At 42.3% G+C, this 17,621-nt stretch overlaps 1 protein-coding gene across 1 annotated transcript in view; it reads right to left on the reverse strand.

Moving 5' to 3' along the window:
* The window catches only part of LOC136863747 (MAM domain-containing glycosylphosphatidylinositol anchor protein 1), a 141,681-nt gene that overhangs the window by 12,423 nt on the left and 111,637 nt on the right, over positions 1-17,621 (reverse strand). The window contains exon 7 of the mRNA XM_068226064.1: positions 4,361-4,536. Coding sequence (XP_068082165.1) covers positions 4,361-4,536 — 176 coding nt within the window. The remainder of the gene's footprint in view (positions 1-4,360; positions 4,537-17,621) is intronic.

Below are 17,621 nucleotides of genomic sequence, written 5' to 3' on the forward strand. Positions count from 1 at the left end.
TTTTAATTCCTCCCCTGAAGGCGGGGGGGGGGGGCGGGCCTATTAGACGGTAACGCCGTCTCTTAGACAGGGAAATTCGTTACGGTGAATTAGATGCACGGAGAAGGTGAGGGGGTTGGTGGCCGTGTCCTATACTAGGAACTGTCCCGGCATTCGCCTTAGTGCAGGAGAATGGAAAACCATTCTCTGGGCCCTGTTTCATAAAACATCTTTCACTAATATTATTAGTAAGAAACCAATAATATTAACTAATAATATTAGTATTATATTTCATAAAATTATTAGTTAATAATATTCGTTATTAGTTTATGAATCAAAATCATTAGTAGATGTTCCTAATAATATTAGTAAATTGTTTCATAGACAACATGACTAATAAAAGTTACTCATATTATTAGGATTATTTCCATGAGTGTATTTTGACTCATAATTCATATTATTAGTGAAACCAAAGTGAGCGGTATTTTAATATTTTGGCATAAAATCATGAAGGTCACTGAAATGGTCGACTCTGATTCAAATAGCGATAAGGAACGAATGTAGGTATTCACCGTTCAATAAATGTTACGTCAAAAACAGCCTGTACTGACATGTAACAAACATATCAATACCGGTACAATGGGAGATTTAGGTTAGATTACATAACTTTTGAGTATTTGCTTGATAGGGTTGGTAGGTAATAGAACGTTCCACTGCAAGGAATGAAGCATAACCTTAAAATAGCAGCTTCGCATTGCACTCCAGCGGTTGGTAGTGATACACAGTATCATTGTGTTCCTCTAGTGCAGTTCTGCTCGGACATTCCAAGTATCTTTTAAAATCTTGGCTTACATCACCAGTAAACCAAGATGATGCTGGTGATAATTATTGTATTAAGAGGAAGTAGGATACAACTAGGCAACCATCATCTATAATAACACTAATCAGATAGAAAAATGGAAAGGATCCGACATTTTGAAAATGAAGGTATCGGTTAAAGAAAGTGAAGGGCCACGAAGGGCGTGATAATGAAAGACTCTCTCGGCCTCGCAACCTAATACTGTCAGGGTCGGAAAAGAACAAGAGTTGAACAAGGGAAGTCAGAAGGGTAGATGAAAATGAGCCTGGCAGAAGTAAGTTGAAGCAATGGCAGGACTCATCTCAGTGCCCTATGTTCGCCAGCACACGCTCCCAAGTTGAGAACCCTTGGACCCCTTTTAGTCGCCTCTTACGACAGGCAGGGGACACTGTGGCTGTTATTCTACCCCCCCCCCACCAACAGGGGTAGTAAACAAAGATTTTGCTAGTCCATCTCAACAGAGATTTTTAAGAGCACGTGAAATAAAAAGTAAAAGGAACAAGGAGAGTTATAGTGTGAAAAAGGCTGTGAATAGTTGACACTTTATCTCAATCACTTTCCGCAAATAAATTTTCTTCTCCCACATTATTTTCACTTCGTTTATCCATTTTCATATGTATTGAAGTCACAACAACGAAAATCTCAAGTGAGCCTTTGAACATGTGGATTAATAGTCGATTGTAGTCAAGCATTAGCCTACTGCTAGGAACAAAACCAAATCAAGAACATATGCAGCAGACCGATTCTAACCTCCATTTGTATCAGCTGACTAATGAACTAATATTATTAGTGAAGGTATGTTGTTAGTCGTGTGTAAATCTTTATGAAACAATTTGGTTAACTAATAATTATTTTTATGAGTTCTAATATTATTAGCTAATATTATTAGTTAGTTTTATGAAACAGGGCCCAGGACAGCCGACAGTTGGAGCCAGCCATGAGGTCCAGCCCTGTCTCGTCTCCCGAATGCAGAGACGTAGAGCCACGGTAGAGCTGTGGCCACCCCTCCTCTGCGCGGTTGGCTGATCGAAGTGCACAGCTGTTGGACCACGGACCAGCCGTGCTCAATTATGGGCCGAGATTCACTCTGCATCCACCGACTTATAGTAGGCGTAGAATGTAGTAGTTATGTAGAAATGAAGAGGTTAGCACAGGGTAGGGTGGCATGGAAGCTGCATCAAACCAGTCTATGGACTGGTGACTCAAAAACACAGCAACAACTGTGCAACCACAGACAAGAGGACGAAACGTTTCCGACTAACGTACGAAATGGAACGTGATATCTGATGTTCCAAAGGCAGACGTCTGGCAATCCTAATCACCAGGGAACGGATTTATATGTACTAATAATTATTGAAATATGTACATATATATTTAGTTATTTTTATTGAAATATGGAATAATATATGGACTTAAAATTACACTTATAACATTAATTTCTATTTAATTTCAAAGTTCGAAGAAGCTAAACAAAGTAGATCTACATGTAACATAATGTTGCATTTCTCATTTTAATATATTTGAAGAACACACAATCCTTTATTCTCAATTACCAAAACAATGGATTACAAAATCTTATTTTAAGTGCTGGAAAGTGAAACGTCTCCTATTATCTCTAAGGACAGACTTATATTGAGTGAAACTGCGTTCAACATTGGAAGAGGTAATGGGGGCATAATTCACTTTCACAATATCTGCTGGGGTTAAATCCAATGTTAATTTTCCACTTCAATCTCCACACAGCATTGCAGAAACCCTTGTCATTTCTTCATATCCAGGGTTCTTTGAAAGTACAGTGAACATCTTCATGTTTGCTACATCTGCAACTTTACCTGTACCACGATTTAGTTGTTCCACAGTTTTATTCACAATTTCACAACTTTCAGGAAGTGAGAGATGCGAGTTTTGGAGCCTTTTCGGTGTTTTTGTGATGCATGAAAAATTATGCTGAATGTTACATAAGTCATTTCTCACACTTGTATCGCAGACAACTTTCGCGGCTTCAAGTGAGGCTGCATCTTCAGAGTCCATGGCATGCAGAACGTTCTTAATACAGTCTATATATTCAACATAATATTCAACCGCTTGCAACCACATACCCCACCTAGTTAGAATCGGCTTAGGCGGCAATGGAATCTCTGGGTACATTTCTTTCAAAAGATGAACTCTTCTGTGGGCTTTGAGAAAAACATTTTTCACTGAGTAAATCAATAAATCTACTTTGGGGTAACTGCCTCTTATCACTTCTGCCACACGATGAAAGGCATGTGCTATACATGTTAAATGAGTCATCTTAGTATATACAACACATAATGCTTCTCCGGCTTTTATCATATAAGGTGCGGCATCGCTAATAAAATGTAACACTTTATTATACTTAACGCCCTGTGGCCAGGGGATACCCATAGCCTCATTGAACAGTTCTGCTATAGTTTTGTTATCGCACTTTTCTAGAACATCACAGTGTAAGAGAATTCGTTTACAATAATCTTCGCTTAACAAACCAATGATTACGTTGCCAATTAGCCTGCCTTCTTTGTCTGTTGTCTCATCAATGGAAACCCAAATTGGACCGTCTTTAATCTCTTACCTTATCTTCCGAACAGTTTCATCGTATATGGCTGAACAGTACGTTTTTCTGAACGTTGACTCATCCGGGATGGATCGCTTAGTACATTTCTCGAGGAATTCCTTGAAGCACTGATTATTCAGTTTGAAGAGAGGTATGTCAGCAGAGATGAGAGCACGGCAGAGATCGGTGTTGAACTCGGACGTTACACTGGAAGTTGCTGGTTGTGTCGGAAACAACTGTCTCTGCTTGGAATCTCGTTGTTTGTTAGCCTGGTGTTAACTGGTTGAAACGTGTTGTTGCACAAGGAACCTTTGAGTATATGTCACTGCACAATGACACAAATTACAAAATAATAGGGGCACAGATAGGTCTTATGGTGACGATGGGATAGGAAAGGCCTAGGAGTTGGAAGGAAGCGGCCGTGGCCTTAATTAAGGTACAGCCCCAGCATTTTCTTGGTGTGAAAATGGGAAATCACGAAAAACCATCTTCAGGGTGGCCGACAGTGGGATTCGAACCCACTATCTCGCGGATGCAAACTCACAGCCGCGCGCCAGTGACCGCACGGCCAACTCGCCCGGACTACTACTACTACTACTACTACTACTACTACTACTACTACTACTACTCTGATTAACATCCCTTCAATTACTATAGTTCTTAGAAAGTCACCAGAGTGTCGGAACGTCGACCTGCAGGATGTTATTTAGCATGCCGGGCTTTGTAGCATATAAACACCTTCAAATGCAATCACCTCGGCCGGGATTGAACCAATTGTCTTTGGAACAGAATGGCAACTAACAACTGACTTGGTCACTGGGGGTAGCAAAGAAATATTATATTGGTCATTTTTCTAATATGCATTTTACATAAAAGGTGAAGAGGAAGAAGAGCAAACATTCTATATGTGCAAGAGGAACGAAAATGAAATTAATATAAACTGTACCCACCTTGATATTGTGAGCAATTAACGTGGAAACTGTGTCTCCAGGCCTCAGCAGTAAGCGATCTGTGAGCCAGAATGCTCTGTTAGCCGGAGGGTTGGCACAGAACTCCACCATGAGAGACAGCTCTTGGCCAGGGTACGCCCTAAGCGTCCTATTTGATGGGTACACTGCTGGGGCACCTGGAACAACACAGACTTGATGATGATGATGATGATGATGATGATGATGATGATAATGTAGCTGTCAGCTTGCATTCGGGCGATGATTGGTTCGAACCCTACTGTCGGCAGCCCTGAAAATGGCTTTCCGTAGTTTTTCATTTTTTCACCAGGAAAATGCTGAAGGTCCACCTTAATTAAGGCCAGGGTCACTTCCTTCCCACTCTTAGCCCTTTCCTGTCTCACTGTAGCCATATGCCTTATCTCTGTCGTGCGACGTAAAGCAGATTGTAAAAATAAAATAAAAATGCGATGCGTTTAAAACCCTCATTCAGTCACTATCCGTTTTAAGAGATACACAAGAATTGAATATTGTCTTTGAAAGCAGTTCGTAACCTGCCAGCAAATATATTAACACTGATGTCCTATATTTAAGCTTTCATATGTACCAATCGAATGCATCGCATTCGATCCCACAACCTAGAGCAATGATGATGAACATCTCACAATCACGCTGCGTAGCAGATACTCAGAAATGACTGCCCATGCCTGTAAAAGTTGGTATCTATTTGCGTAGACCCTTAATTTTAAAATTGTGATGTGTGCTCGTAATCGTTGAATTACATTTCGATAACAACAGCATGCTGTTAGATAATGGAACGGAGGTGAGTAAGACTTAGAGACCTATGTTATCTACGAACGTTTCCATTCCTCATCCTGACGGGGTGGCGCAGGACACCTAGAGGGCAACACACACTCTCTCTGGGCAGGAAAAGAGAAAATACGTGAGATGGAAAAAATATGTCTACTGATAAAGAGTGGGGAATTGTTGGCCTCTTGGCTAATAGGAAGTGAATGTTGATCATTGTTAGCTGAGTGGTGGGATGAAGTAAGTATTCTGCCCGAAGGCAGGTCCAGCCTCCGCAGAGGTGTGCCTGAGCCGGATATTTCATACGGTAGGGTGGCCAGTTCCTTTCCGCTCCTCAATTCCCTTACCCCTCTACCAACAGCGCGTGGCAATCCATCCAAATATTGACCACGCCCAATGTTCCTTAACTTCGGAGATCTCACGGGATCCGGTGTTTCAACACGGCTACGGCCGTTGGCAATGGTGGGATGAAGGTGAGTTTAATAACGCTCGGATTTAACGGAGCCTCAGATTTCCGAGACTCCGGTTACTTCAGATTCCTATTCTACAATTGATCACAGTTTCCGGGTCGGATTCACAACAGTTGGCGCAGTAGTGCAAGATGTTTGCCAAGCTATTTGTGACAGAATGCAAGGAATATAAATGCCAGAACCATCTACCAAAACATCGATATAATCAGCTCAAGGATATTATAGAATGTGATAATTCCCAAACTCTATTGGTAGTAGCCCTATCGATTGAAAGCAACTTACTATAAAATGTCCTAAGAACAGTGGATCAAATTAGTTTTGTTACCTAAATAAATTCTCTATTGTGCTTTTATCCATTGCTGGTCTAGGTTACAAGTTCCTATGTGTGGTTATCGGAGGGCACGGAAAAAGGAGTGGTTTTATTTTCCAGAATTCTGTAATGTGACAATTTTTAGAAGCGGGTGCTCTTGGTGTGCCGAAGGACAAAAATCTTCCTGGACAGAACGTGCCTGCACCTTATTTCATAATCGGCGATATGCGTTTCCCCTGAAAGGGTACTTAATGGGACCATTTCCATACAGGCAAGCACAAGGAGACAAGCGCAAAGAAAATTACAGCTATCTATTGTGTAGAGCAAGAAGGATCGTAAAAAATGCCTTCGGCATACTAGCACAGAAGTGGAGAATTTATTACAGACGCATGGAAGTTAAGTGGAAACAATTAACCTTATCATTAGAAGAACGTGCATTCTGCACAACTACCTGACAGAAAATTACGAAGATTTAGATCCACCGGAATCAGAACTCGGAGCCTGTGAAAATGTTGACAATGATGCACGACGAGCACCAGCTGTAGCTTTCGCTGCTCGTGAAAATTTTTTGAAGATCTTTGGGATGCATAACAATAATTTTTGACAATTGGCTTTACGTCGCACAGACACAGATATGTCTTATGGCGACGATGAAATAGGAAATGAAGGAAGTGACCGTGGCCTTAATTAAGGTACAGCCCCAGCATTTTCCTCGTGTGAAAATGGGAAATCACGGAAAACCATCTTCAGGACTGCCGACAGTGGGGTTTGAACCCACTATCTCCCGGATGCATGCTCACAGCTCGCGCCCCTAACCGCACGACCAACTCGTCCGGTAACAACAACAACAGTTTTAGTATACATCTTACATGTGTCTGGATGTCTAGGAACGGAGAAATGTGTGCAAAACAAGTCACAAACAGACAGTGATAATTAATGAATTGATGCCAGTATATGGAGTTCTTTTCTTATTCATCCCACAACATATCTTTATTCCTTACATTCTTAGAGTCTTCAATTACTCATGTCGTAAAGCATTGGATGTTTCTTAATGCACTCCATCAACAGTTCAGTCGCAATTCTGTTTGTTCACTATGAATGCGGGACGTGGGAAAACTCTGCCTGCAACGAACTGAAAATGGTTCGCTGCAATCCCGCCAGGTAGACTCATTGGAATTGTTGAAGTCACCGCGGTTAGGGATGTTACTACACTAGTGTCCAAAAGTTAAGCATAATCACTAAACGAGGCCATACCGCTTGATCGGAATGACAGACGGATTGCTGAACAAACGGAAGCTGACTCGCACACCATATGTCACACAACTTGTCCAAGAAACAGTGTCAGAAAGGTACACCTTTGAAAACAAGTAACAAAATTTGGCAGTGTCTTCCACAAAAAAATATGCTGTTAATAGGGTGTATGGTTACCCCAAACAGCCACACATGCTTCGCAGCGACGTGGCATGCTGTCGATCAGGTGGTCCAAGAGCTATTGTGGCAGTCGGTCCCATTCCTCAGAAAGGGCAATGCGAAGGACTTGGAGGATCTTTGGTGGAGGCTCACGGGATGCAGTTTGACTCCTCAATGCATCCCAGGCATGTTCTATAGGATTCAGATCTGCAGACCTCGCTGGCCAGTTCATGCGATAAATGTCTTCCCCAGCCAGAAATTCATCCACCAGAGCACCGCGGTGGGGTCGGGCATTATCGCCCATTAAGAGGAAGTCTGGACCAACCGCACTTATGAAGAGTCGAACATGTGGTCTCAGAACTTCATCCCTGTATCTCCGAGCCTTAACAGTGTTCCTCGGACCACCCATGAAGATGTGCAGGTTCGTACGGCCATTAAACATGATGCCGCTCCACATCATTACGCCACCACCACCATACTGGTCCCGTTCCACGATGTTCCTGTGGTTGTATCGGCTACCCGGTTCTCTCCAGATTAATGTGCGACGGGAATCGTTTTTCAAACTGAAGCGGGATTCGTCTGTGAAGAACACATGGCTCCATTCATTCATGGTCCAGTTTCGATGTTGACGGCTCCACAGAGAAACGGGCCCGTCTCTGCGCTGGAGTGAGCGGGACGCGCACCGCTGGACGTCGGGCAAACAGCCCTGTTGTTCTGCTGCCCTGCTGTTCTGAGCCTCCGGTACGCAATTTGCCGGGAAACGGCATCCCCTGAGACGGCTGCAAGGTACGCCGACAATTATCTTGCAGATGCACTCCGATTTCGTCGGGCTGTTAATGTCAGATATCGGTATTGCTGTGGGGTGGTTACCAATGGTCGACCTGGTACTGGCTTACGACTAACATCCCCTGTGTCTCGAAATCGTCTCCGAAGCCTGGAGCCGGGCTGAGTGGCTCAGGTGGTTGAGGCGCTGGCCTTCTGACCCCAACTTGGCAGATTCAGTCCTGGCTCAGTCTGGTGGTATTTGAAGGTGCTCAAATACGTCAGCCTCGTGTCGGTAGATCTACTGGGACCTAAACGAAATCCTGCGGGACAAAATTCTGGCACCTCGGCGTCTCCGAAAACCGTAAAAGAGTAGTTACTGGGGCGTAAAGCAAATAACATTATTATTATTATTATTATTATTATTATTATTATTATTATTATTATTATACATACATACATACATACATTCATACATACATTATCATTATAGACTGTTATGCCTTTTAGCGTTCAGTCTGCAAGCCTCTGTGAATTTACTAAACGTCGCCACAATCCTCGATTTGCAACTAGTGTTCTATACATTTAGTTCTATACCTCTTATCTTTAAATCGTTAGAAACTGAGTCTAAACATCGTCGTCTTGGTCTACCTCTACTTCTTTTACCCTCCATAGCAGAGTCCATTATTCTCCTAGGTAACCTATCCTCCTCCATTCGCCTCGCATGACACCACCACCGAAGCCGGCTTATGCGTACAGCTTCATCCATCGAGTTCATTCCTAAATTAGCCTTTATCTCCTCATTCCGAGTACCCTCCTGCCATTGTTCCCACCTGTTTGTCCCAGAAATCATTCTTGCTACTTTCATGTCTGTTACTTTTAACTTATGAATAAGGTATCCTGAGTCCACCCAGCTTTCGCTCCCGTAAAGCAAAGTAGGTCTGAAAACAGACCGATGTAAAGATAGTTCCGTCTGGGAGCTCATTCCTTCTTACAGAATACTATTATTATTATTATTATTATTATTATTATTATTATTATTATTATTATTATTATTATTATTATTATTATTATTTTTATTTTTATTGTACCGGGCGGTACACCTCCACGCCGCTAGTTGAAATATTGCGCCAGTTGAAACTTCTCTGCAGGAGAAAGTCTGAACTTTAAAAAACTGTATTAACTCAACAGTTTCTCCGAAGATGGCTCTGTGTGAATTTTAATGTGATTTTGTTTGTAATTGTTCCAGAAGTGTGGACGTTCTCTACCAGATGTCTCTACTAAAAACTATGATTACGCACTCTGGTGCGAAGGAATGAACTTTCTTGAAGAAATTTTGTATTCTTAAGTTTTGTCTTTACTACATTTTGTTCTTTTATTTTTTGGGTTGGCAATATTAATCCTTCTGTCCGCCAGTTTTGAACTCAGCCAATCCCGAATTTCTTTAATGAATTTTTGACCAATAGTGTATGTCTTCTTCGATATGGATATGTAGCTCTAAGCTATCCAATAAAGTTGAGGGGGTGTGTCTATTCATTTTTGAATGGTCTCGAATTTTCCACGAGGGTATAAAAACTGCTGATTTTATTGTCTCGGGGCCACTTCAGTAACATCTAATTTAGTGTGTGGATATTTAGCAGGGGGCGGGAAGCGCCTCTTTCTTCAAGCAGCAGCTCTTCAACAAGGTAATGGCCTGTTAACATCTTTATTTCCCGCTAGCTCAGCAGTTTAACTCTCGGGGAGGGTTCGAAACTTTTTATTTGTAACCTTGTAACTGTTCTACCCCTCATCAAGACACTTGGGGAGATGAAAGTTATTATCTTAGGACACATGGATATCTAATAAACTATTTGTGGCTTGCCAGCAAATTGCCACGCAAATAGAAACAATTAATATTCCATGGTTTCCCATTTCTCTATGTAATGTTTTGGCGCCAGGGTTATAGTTTTAAACAAAACTGTAAACCAAAATTTATATTTACTAGCATAGAGATTTATACTTAAATCACAGGGGTAGGATTTTAAATAATTAACCATTAAGTATCGCTTAAGAAAGAAAATTAACGCAATATAAAATACAAATGAATTTATTATACAAAAAATGAGATGAATCGGAAAAGTTCCTTAAAGCGTGGAAGAATTTATAATTTACTCTACTGAATTTACCATTGCTTGCTTTATCTAATTGAAGCTCACCAATTGCAGCTTCCGTTGAAGTCATCTGGTTTCCGTGGTTACTCGTTCTCTTCTTCTCGATGTAGAATTTGCTCCATGGACATCCTTCCTTCCTTCTCTGATATGGTACGGGCTATCTGGACTAGCACTCCCTACTTGCCTAGTCTTTAAATTAGACATTGGCCCTATACTTGTAAAAACTGATCAGCGTTGATCGTATGAGGAGAAAATTCAGAGATATGAATTTTTCCATATTAGTAGAAATCTCAATCCTACTGAGCTATACTATTTATACGGTACAGACTTGTACCAAATTCCATAGACTTGAACTAAACATAGTTCTTCGTCCAGAATATTTACTGAAAATAACACAAGCCGTAAGCTTGTTTCGTCTCACGCAGATCCGATAACATTACCGCACCTAAGTACCGTATCGAAGCGACAACACATTGTACAAAAATAACTATGTCGCAGAGCGACCACACACTGTTTCAAAAATCAAATAACGTCGTTCAAAGTAGATGTTCACAGTAGAAGAAGTAGTGATGGAGTATCCGTAAGTATCTCGCTCCGCACTTGATAATATCACCGGGCTCCCCCACTCTTGGTAACAGCTTAATCTCAGATCTCTATATAACGAAACATCTGATTCGTAGATCGCATTATCATCTCCCCTTCTCTTCTTCCTTGTCGAGTTCAGTAGGCGTGGCGATGATGTACTCTGCTGGTATGCAAGCCTCGCGCGCGGGTCGCTGTTTACTGCCTTCGTTAACCCATGAGTCACGCAAAATTCCCAGCTTCAAGAATAACCTTCCGTATACACAAACATGAGATGAAATGAAAACAACTATGTCTCAACATATTGATCGTATTTACAACACAATGAATTCCTATCCTACATAATATAATAATAAATAATAAATGATGTTATAATATATACAATATGATTCCAAAAAACCTTATTTACAAATGATTGACGTAGAATAAATATGTTATTACGAAAAATTGCCGATGGCGGATAAACTTGATATCAACTGATATCGCGTAAAATGATATTATATTAAATTAGTAGGGCTGGAGAAGCCTGGACGGTTACAACCTACCACTTTAAAATGTAAATTCCTATTCTATGTAAAAAATACAAATATCTTTTACTGTAAAGCGGGGATAGAGAGTGCTTTACCCTCTCGAACTCCCCTTCATTTTGAAATTGAGGTGACCACGTTTATATAACCGTTCCTTCTCTTCCTTACTGTATTAAAGTTTTCTCATACGGGTCACCTCCCTAGCTTGGGACTAGCCCCTGTGTATCGGCCTAGAGCCACTTAGGTTTTAAAGGTGTATTTTGGAGTGCAAGTTTACGCCTCCAGTTCCTTCTCTACCTTGGGCCAGTAACTCATCCTGATGTATTGTTTTCTTCATCCGAAGGCCCTGTAGGTTGGGTATTAGATACCCCTGTTTCACTGTATGTGTGCCTTGAGGGCAGTTAGGAGTAAGGGTTGTTGTGGCCTTTGATAAGGCTTGTAAAATTGAGAGCAGGTCCGCTCTTTCTGGTATTTTGGAAAGTGCCTCTAGGAGGCTTAACATTATAATTAGGAGCAAGTGCTCCTTGGCATGATGGGGTTTTCTGCCCCTTTGTTCAATTTCGTACCTTGGTAAAGTTGGGCTTATAGCTCAAGGATTGTCATTGTGGGGCTCGAAGCCCAGATTGTGTGATTATCCCCTAACACTTTTAATTTATTTGTACCTGATTTTGGCTTGTTGTTGACTTGTTAAGTTTTCAAATTCTACGTCTCCACTGTTCAGTTTTGAAAATATAACCTTTGTTGAAATTTTAATTCATTTTTCGAACTTATAGTTAGACCCATTCCAGCCCGCATCTTCTTTCACCTCTGCTGATCCACCAAAACTCCGTAACAATTATTAATATTATGATTATTATTACTATTATTATTATTATTATTATTATTATTATTATTATTATTATTATTATTATTATTATTATTATTATTACAAAGCCTGGAAATGACACTTTGAAGGCACATTCAAGTATACGGTGACTTCGGTCTATGCCTGGCCTGCTTCCAGGCGGCCGAGTGTTCTACCCTGCAAAACGGGGTCCAAATGGCGTCGTTGTGCCATTATGTTGCCACGTTCACCACGAGGCTACACTCCAAACACTATAACAGGGCAAACACGACTGAGGGAATATGGGGCGCAGGCACTGGCTGTGTTTACCTTGCGTTTACGCCGCTAGTCAAAGCAGGGAACACTCCTTTGCTATACAGAACGAGCACGAAAGCTTGGTAGGTGCATATGTGTGCGATTTGTGGTCTATTTCCTGTTGCCCTGCTTACTCGTAACTTAGCTTAACTTTTGGACACTAGTGTAGTTTTGATCATAGCCCCCTCATATTGTTCGTTTAGCATACCCACCATTGAAGAAGGATGCGAATATTAAGACATCATGGTCGAAACAAATTTAAAACCATAATATCTCGTTATATTAATCAAAATATATTGAGCGTTATGAAGCCAAAAGTCCGCCTCTGTGGTGTAGTTGTTAGCGTGATTAGCTGCCACCCCCGGAGGGCCGGGTTCGATTCCCGGCTCTGCCACGAAATTTGAAAAGTGGTACGAGGGCTGGAACAGGGTCCACTCAGCCTCGGGAGGTCAACTGAGTAGAGGTGGGTTCGAATCCCACCCCAGCCATCCTGGAAGTGGTTTTCCGTGGTTTCCCACTTCTCCTCCAGGCGAATGCCGGGATGGTACCTAACTTAAGGCCACGGCCGCTTCCTTCCCTCTTCCTTGCCTATCCCTTCCAATCTTCCCATCCCTCCACAAGGCCCCTGTTCAGCATAGCAGGTGAGGCCGCCTGGGCGAGGTACTGGTCATACTCCCCAGTTGTATCCCCCGACCAAGAGTCTGAAGCTCCAGGACACTGCCCTTGAGGCGGTAGAGGTGGGATCCCTCTCTAAGTCCGAGGGAAAAACCGAACCTGGAGGGTAAACAGATGATGATGATGATGATGATGATGATGATGCCAAAAGTTTGTTATAGTGAATAGGGATATTGAAGTGAAGTGAAATACTGTATTATGAATATTTATTTTTCACGGTCCGCCTGTGTGGTGTAGTGGTTAGTGCGATTAGCTGCAACCCCCCGGAGGCCCAGGTCGATTCCAGGCTCTGCCACGAAATTTGAAAAGTAGTACAAGGACTGGAACGGGATCCTCACAGCCTCGGGAGGTCAACTGAGAAGAGGGGTGTTTGATTCCCGCCTCAGCCATCCTCGAAATTGTTTGCCGTGGTTTCACACGTCTTCTACAGGCAAATGCCGGGATGGTACCTAACTTAAAGCCACAACCGATTCCTTCCCTCTTCCTTGCCTATCCTTTCCAAATTTTCCATCCCCCACAACGCCCCTGTCCAGCATCGCAGGTGAGGCCGCCTGGGCGAGATACTGGTCCTCCTCCTCAGTTTTATCCAGGACCAAATGCCGCACGCTCCAGGACACTGCCCTTGAGGCAGGAGGTGGGATGCCCTTGCTGAGTCTGTGGGAAAATCAACCCTGGAAGTTAAACGGATTTAATAAATAAATAAATAAATAAATAAATAAATAAATAAATAAATAAATAAATAAATAAATAAATAAATAAATAAATAAATGCATTTTCAAGACCGTATTGCACTCTATAATAAATAGACTTTCAATGTATTAGGTCGTGTTCCGTAGATATAGAAAATACCGGAGAGATGTTAAGCACAGAGAAAAGTGGCCAACCGGACACCAGTGACATCCCATCACACAACCTTCCTATTTTGAATCGGATGCTCTTACTAATTGAGGTAGGTGGTCCCATCACACAACCTTCCTATTTTGAATCGGATGCTCTTACTAATTGAGGTAGGTGGCCTAGGTCATGTTTTTGTTGGTTGGTTGGTTGGTTGGTTGGTTGGTTGGTTGGTTCTGAACGTGGCGTAATATGCTGAAAGTCTCTTTCGAGTACATTGCGATCATGAAAATTCAATATTCATTGAATCGGCCCACAGCGGGCGTGTTGTTCGCTATTTACAGTTCTGACGGCAGTAGTGTCGGGCCTGTAGCTTAGTTTCCAGCAGAACAGTTTCTGGTACTGAATTTTACCGGCGATGTACCCATTCACAATCCTAGTTTAATTTCTATTTGCACCACCCTTATAATTAGTTCACTCAGCCTGCACCAAAAATGAGTACCAGGTTAATTCCTGGAGGCAAAGACGGCCGGGCGTAGAGCTACTCCATCAAGTGCCGAGGTTACGGATAGTGGAAGCCTTTACCTTCCACCCCTCCAAGGGCCTTCATGGCCTGAATGTAGATGACTTTGCTTACTTTTTTACCCTTATAATTAAACCTAAGTTTGGAATATATATCATCATAGCCTTCAGGAAGGTGCGGAACCACCCCAGAATTTGCCTGGAATTGGAATTAGGAGTCAATGGGAGACCATTCCTTTGACGATGGATTTCGAAAAATTTCCCTTCCCTCCTTTGTTTTCAGTTATCTACACACTGGCCTGCGCTTTGTAGTTGGAATCTAACTTGGTCAGTGTCGATCATACTGTTCAACTTCACCTTACCATATGGCTTTGGGAGCAGTTGCCAGAGACTGAAAGCAGGTATAGATGGACATGGACTAGGGCGTGGTTTAGGTTGTCAGAGAGTTGAAGGGTGTGGGTGAGAGGATATTAACATCCTGGAGTTTTATCTGATCGCGTGCTGTGCTGCTATCTTCTGGATGGATCACTCGCAATTATCGCTTCCACCTTTTGCACGCTACAGCGGGAGAAGTTTCCAAGAGAGAATGTAGAGCATTCTACGGAAAGTAGTATTTTCCATTACCACTGTGGTGCCCTGGGGACCCAGAAGGAACACACATAAACTTGTCTTCGTATAGGTGTTGTAATTAATAATTAACATTAAGTCACACGGCAACTATCAAGTTTCAATAGTCCTATTTAAACGATTGGAATTGATTGCTCTGACCTGTGCCGTGTGCGGGTACAAAAATATTTCATCTATCAAGAGATAGCAGTAGCACCTTTCTAACAATAGAAAGAAGTGTTATATAGATTTTCGGACACATTATTTGATTCCAGAAGATTTTTTTTCGAGAAAAGGAGTTAGCATTAACTTTGGCTGACAATTGTACCGCAAGTCAAGATGGGAAAAATATTACATACGAGTACAATCATTTCTCTGGTCTCAACGTCTCTAAATGAGTCAGGAGTCTTTCTAAGGGGACCGCAATCATTGTTGATGTACTTATTTTCTTCGTGTTATTCAATATCGAACGGCCGTAGCCGTGTTGAAACACCGGAGCCCACGAGATCTCCGAAGTTAAGCAACATTGGGCGTGGTCAAGAGTTGGATGGGTTGCCACGCGCTGTTGGTGGGGGGTAAGGGAATGGAGGAGCGGAAAGGAACTGGCCACCGTACCGCACGTAAACTCCGGCTCAGGAAAAACCTTTGCGGAGGTTCGGACCTGCCTTCGGGCAGAATAACCCTTACCTAATCAATATCGTATACTTATTGTGTGTGGTGACAACTTGTGGTTTCGTTGTAAATATGCCGGGTCTACACTTGTATGTACATTTATAAATAAGAAACGTAATGAATAGGAAACCATGCAAGCTATTTCATGAATTTGAAATGATGAAACAATTCAAAAGATGACTCTCGGTATGAATTAAGCCTCCCTGTTTTCCATGTGGCTATGTGCGCCCATGTGCTCAGAACTGTCCTGTTTAATTCGTAAGTCGCATAAATTAACACAGAAAAACAGAAGATGAAAGACAAACTTACCAATAGGGTTTCTTTTAAAAACAAGGAAACTTATGGTCTAGGGAACATTTTATACGTCCATGGGGGCTCACCCTTTTTCTCTAGACCTTCCATATTTCTGAACAGAATTGTGGTAAATATATAACACTTATTCCAATGAGGTCCTGTAGCTGAAACGAGGCGATTAGTGGGATAAAAGCCAGAAGAGTAAATAACATTTTAAAAGTGACTAGGTTTTCCTTTCTTTTAATTTGTTTTACGTCGCACGACACAGACAGGTCTTATGGCGACGATGGCATAGGGAAGACCTAGGAGTGGGAAGGAAGCGGCCGTGGCCTTAATTAAGGTACAGCCCGAGCATTTGCCTGGTGTGGAAATGGGAAACCACGAAAAACCATCTTTAGGATTGCCGGCAGTGGGGTTCGAACCCACTATCTCCCAATGCAAGCTCACAGCTGTGCGCCCCTAACCGCCTGTTAAGAGTGACTAGTAATTGACGAGCCTAACGTAAGTGTATGAAGAAAATGGAATTTCTTGGAAAATTTGTGCTCTAGTCCACCATAGTACTGCAGCAAAGGACAAAGCGGTAAACACGTTCTCTTTGCCGTAAGACACACAAACCTTTAGCTAATTAGTTCTAAACCACTTATTTACGAGTAGTGAATTGAATTTTATTTTTAAAAAGAAGGAAAAATAAGTTGTAATATTGAATTCAGTATATTAGTGATATACCGGTCCGCCTCTGTGGTGTAGTGGTTAGCGTGATTAGTTGCCACCCCCGGAGACCCGGGTTCGATTCCCGGCTCTGCCACGAAATTTCAAATGTTGTACGAGGGCTGGAACGGGGTCCACTCAGTCTCGGGAAGTCAACTGAGTAGAGGTGGGTGCGATTCCTACCTCAGCCATCCTCGAAGCGGTTTTCCGTGGTTTCCCACATCTCCTCCAGGCAAATGGTACCTAACTCAAGGCCACGGCCGCTTCCTTCCCTCTTCCTTGCATGTCCCTTCCAATCATCCCATCCCTCCATAAGGCACCTGTTTCGCATAGCAGATAAGACCGCCTGGGCGAGGTACTGGTCATTCTCTCCAGTTTTATCCCCCAACCTAGAGTCTGAAGCTCCGGAACACTGCTCTTGAGGCGGTAGAGGTGTGATCCTTCGCTCAGTCCGAGGGAAAAACCGACTCTGGAAGGTAAACAGAATAATAAGAAGAATAATAAGAAAAGGAGAAGGAAGAGAAGAGGAAGTGGTGATATACCGTGTAGTACAACTGCCCATATTCGCTCAGTTGTATGCAACCCGCAGATTACAACGTAACCTAAAAAAATTTTTTGCTATTTTGCTTAACGTCGCACCGACACGACACAGATATGTCTTATGGCGACGATGGGATAGGAAAGCTCTAGGAAGTGGAAGAAAACGGCGGTGGCCTTCATTAAGGTACAGTCCCGGCATTTGCCTAGTGTGAAAATGGGAAACCACGGAAAACCATCTTCAGGGCTGCCGACAGTGG

Source organism: Anabrus simplex, chromosome 2, assembly GCF_040414725.1.
Source record: "Anabrus simplex isolate iqAnaSimp1 chromosome 2, ASM4041472v1, whole genome shotgun sequence".
In the NCBI taxonomy this organism is placed as follows: Eukaryota; Metazoa; Arthropoda; class Insecta; order Orthoptera; family Tettigoniidae; genus Anabrus; species Anabrus simplex.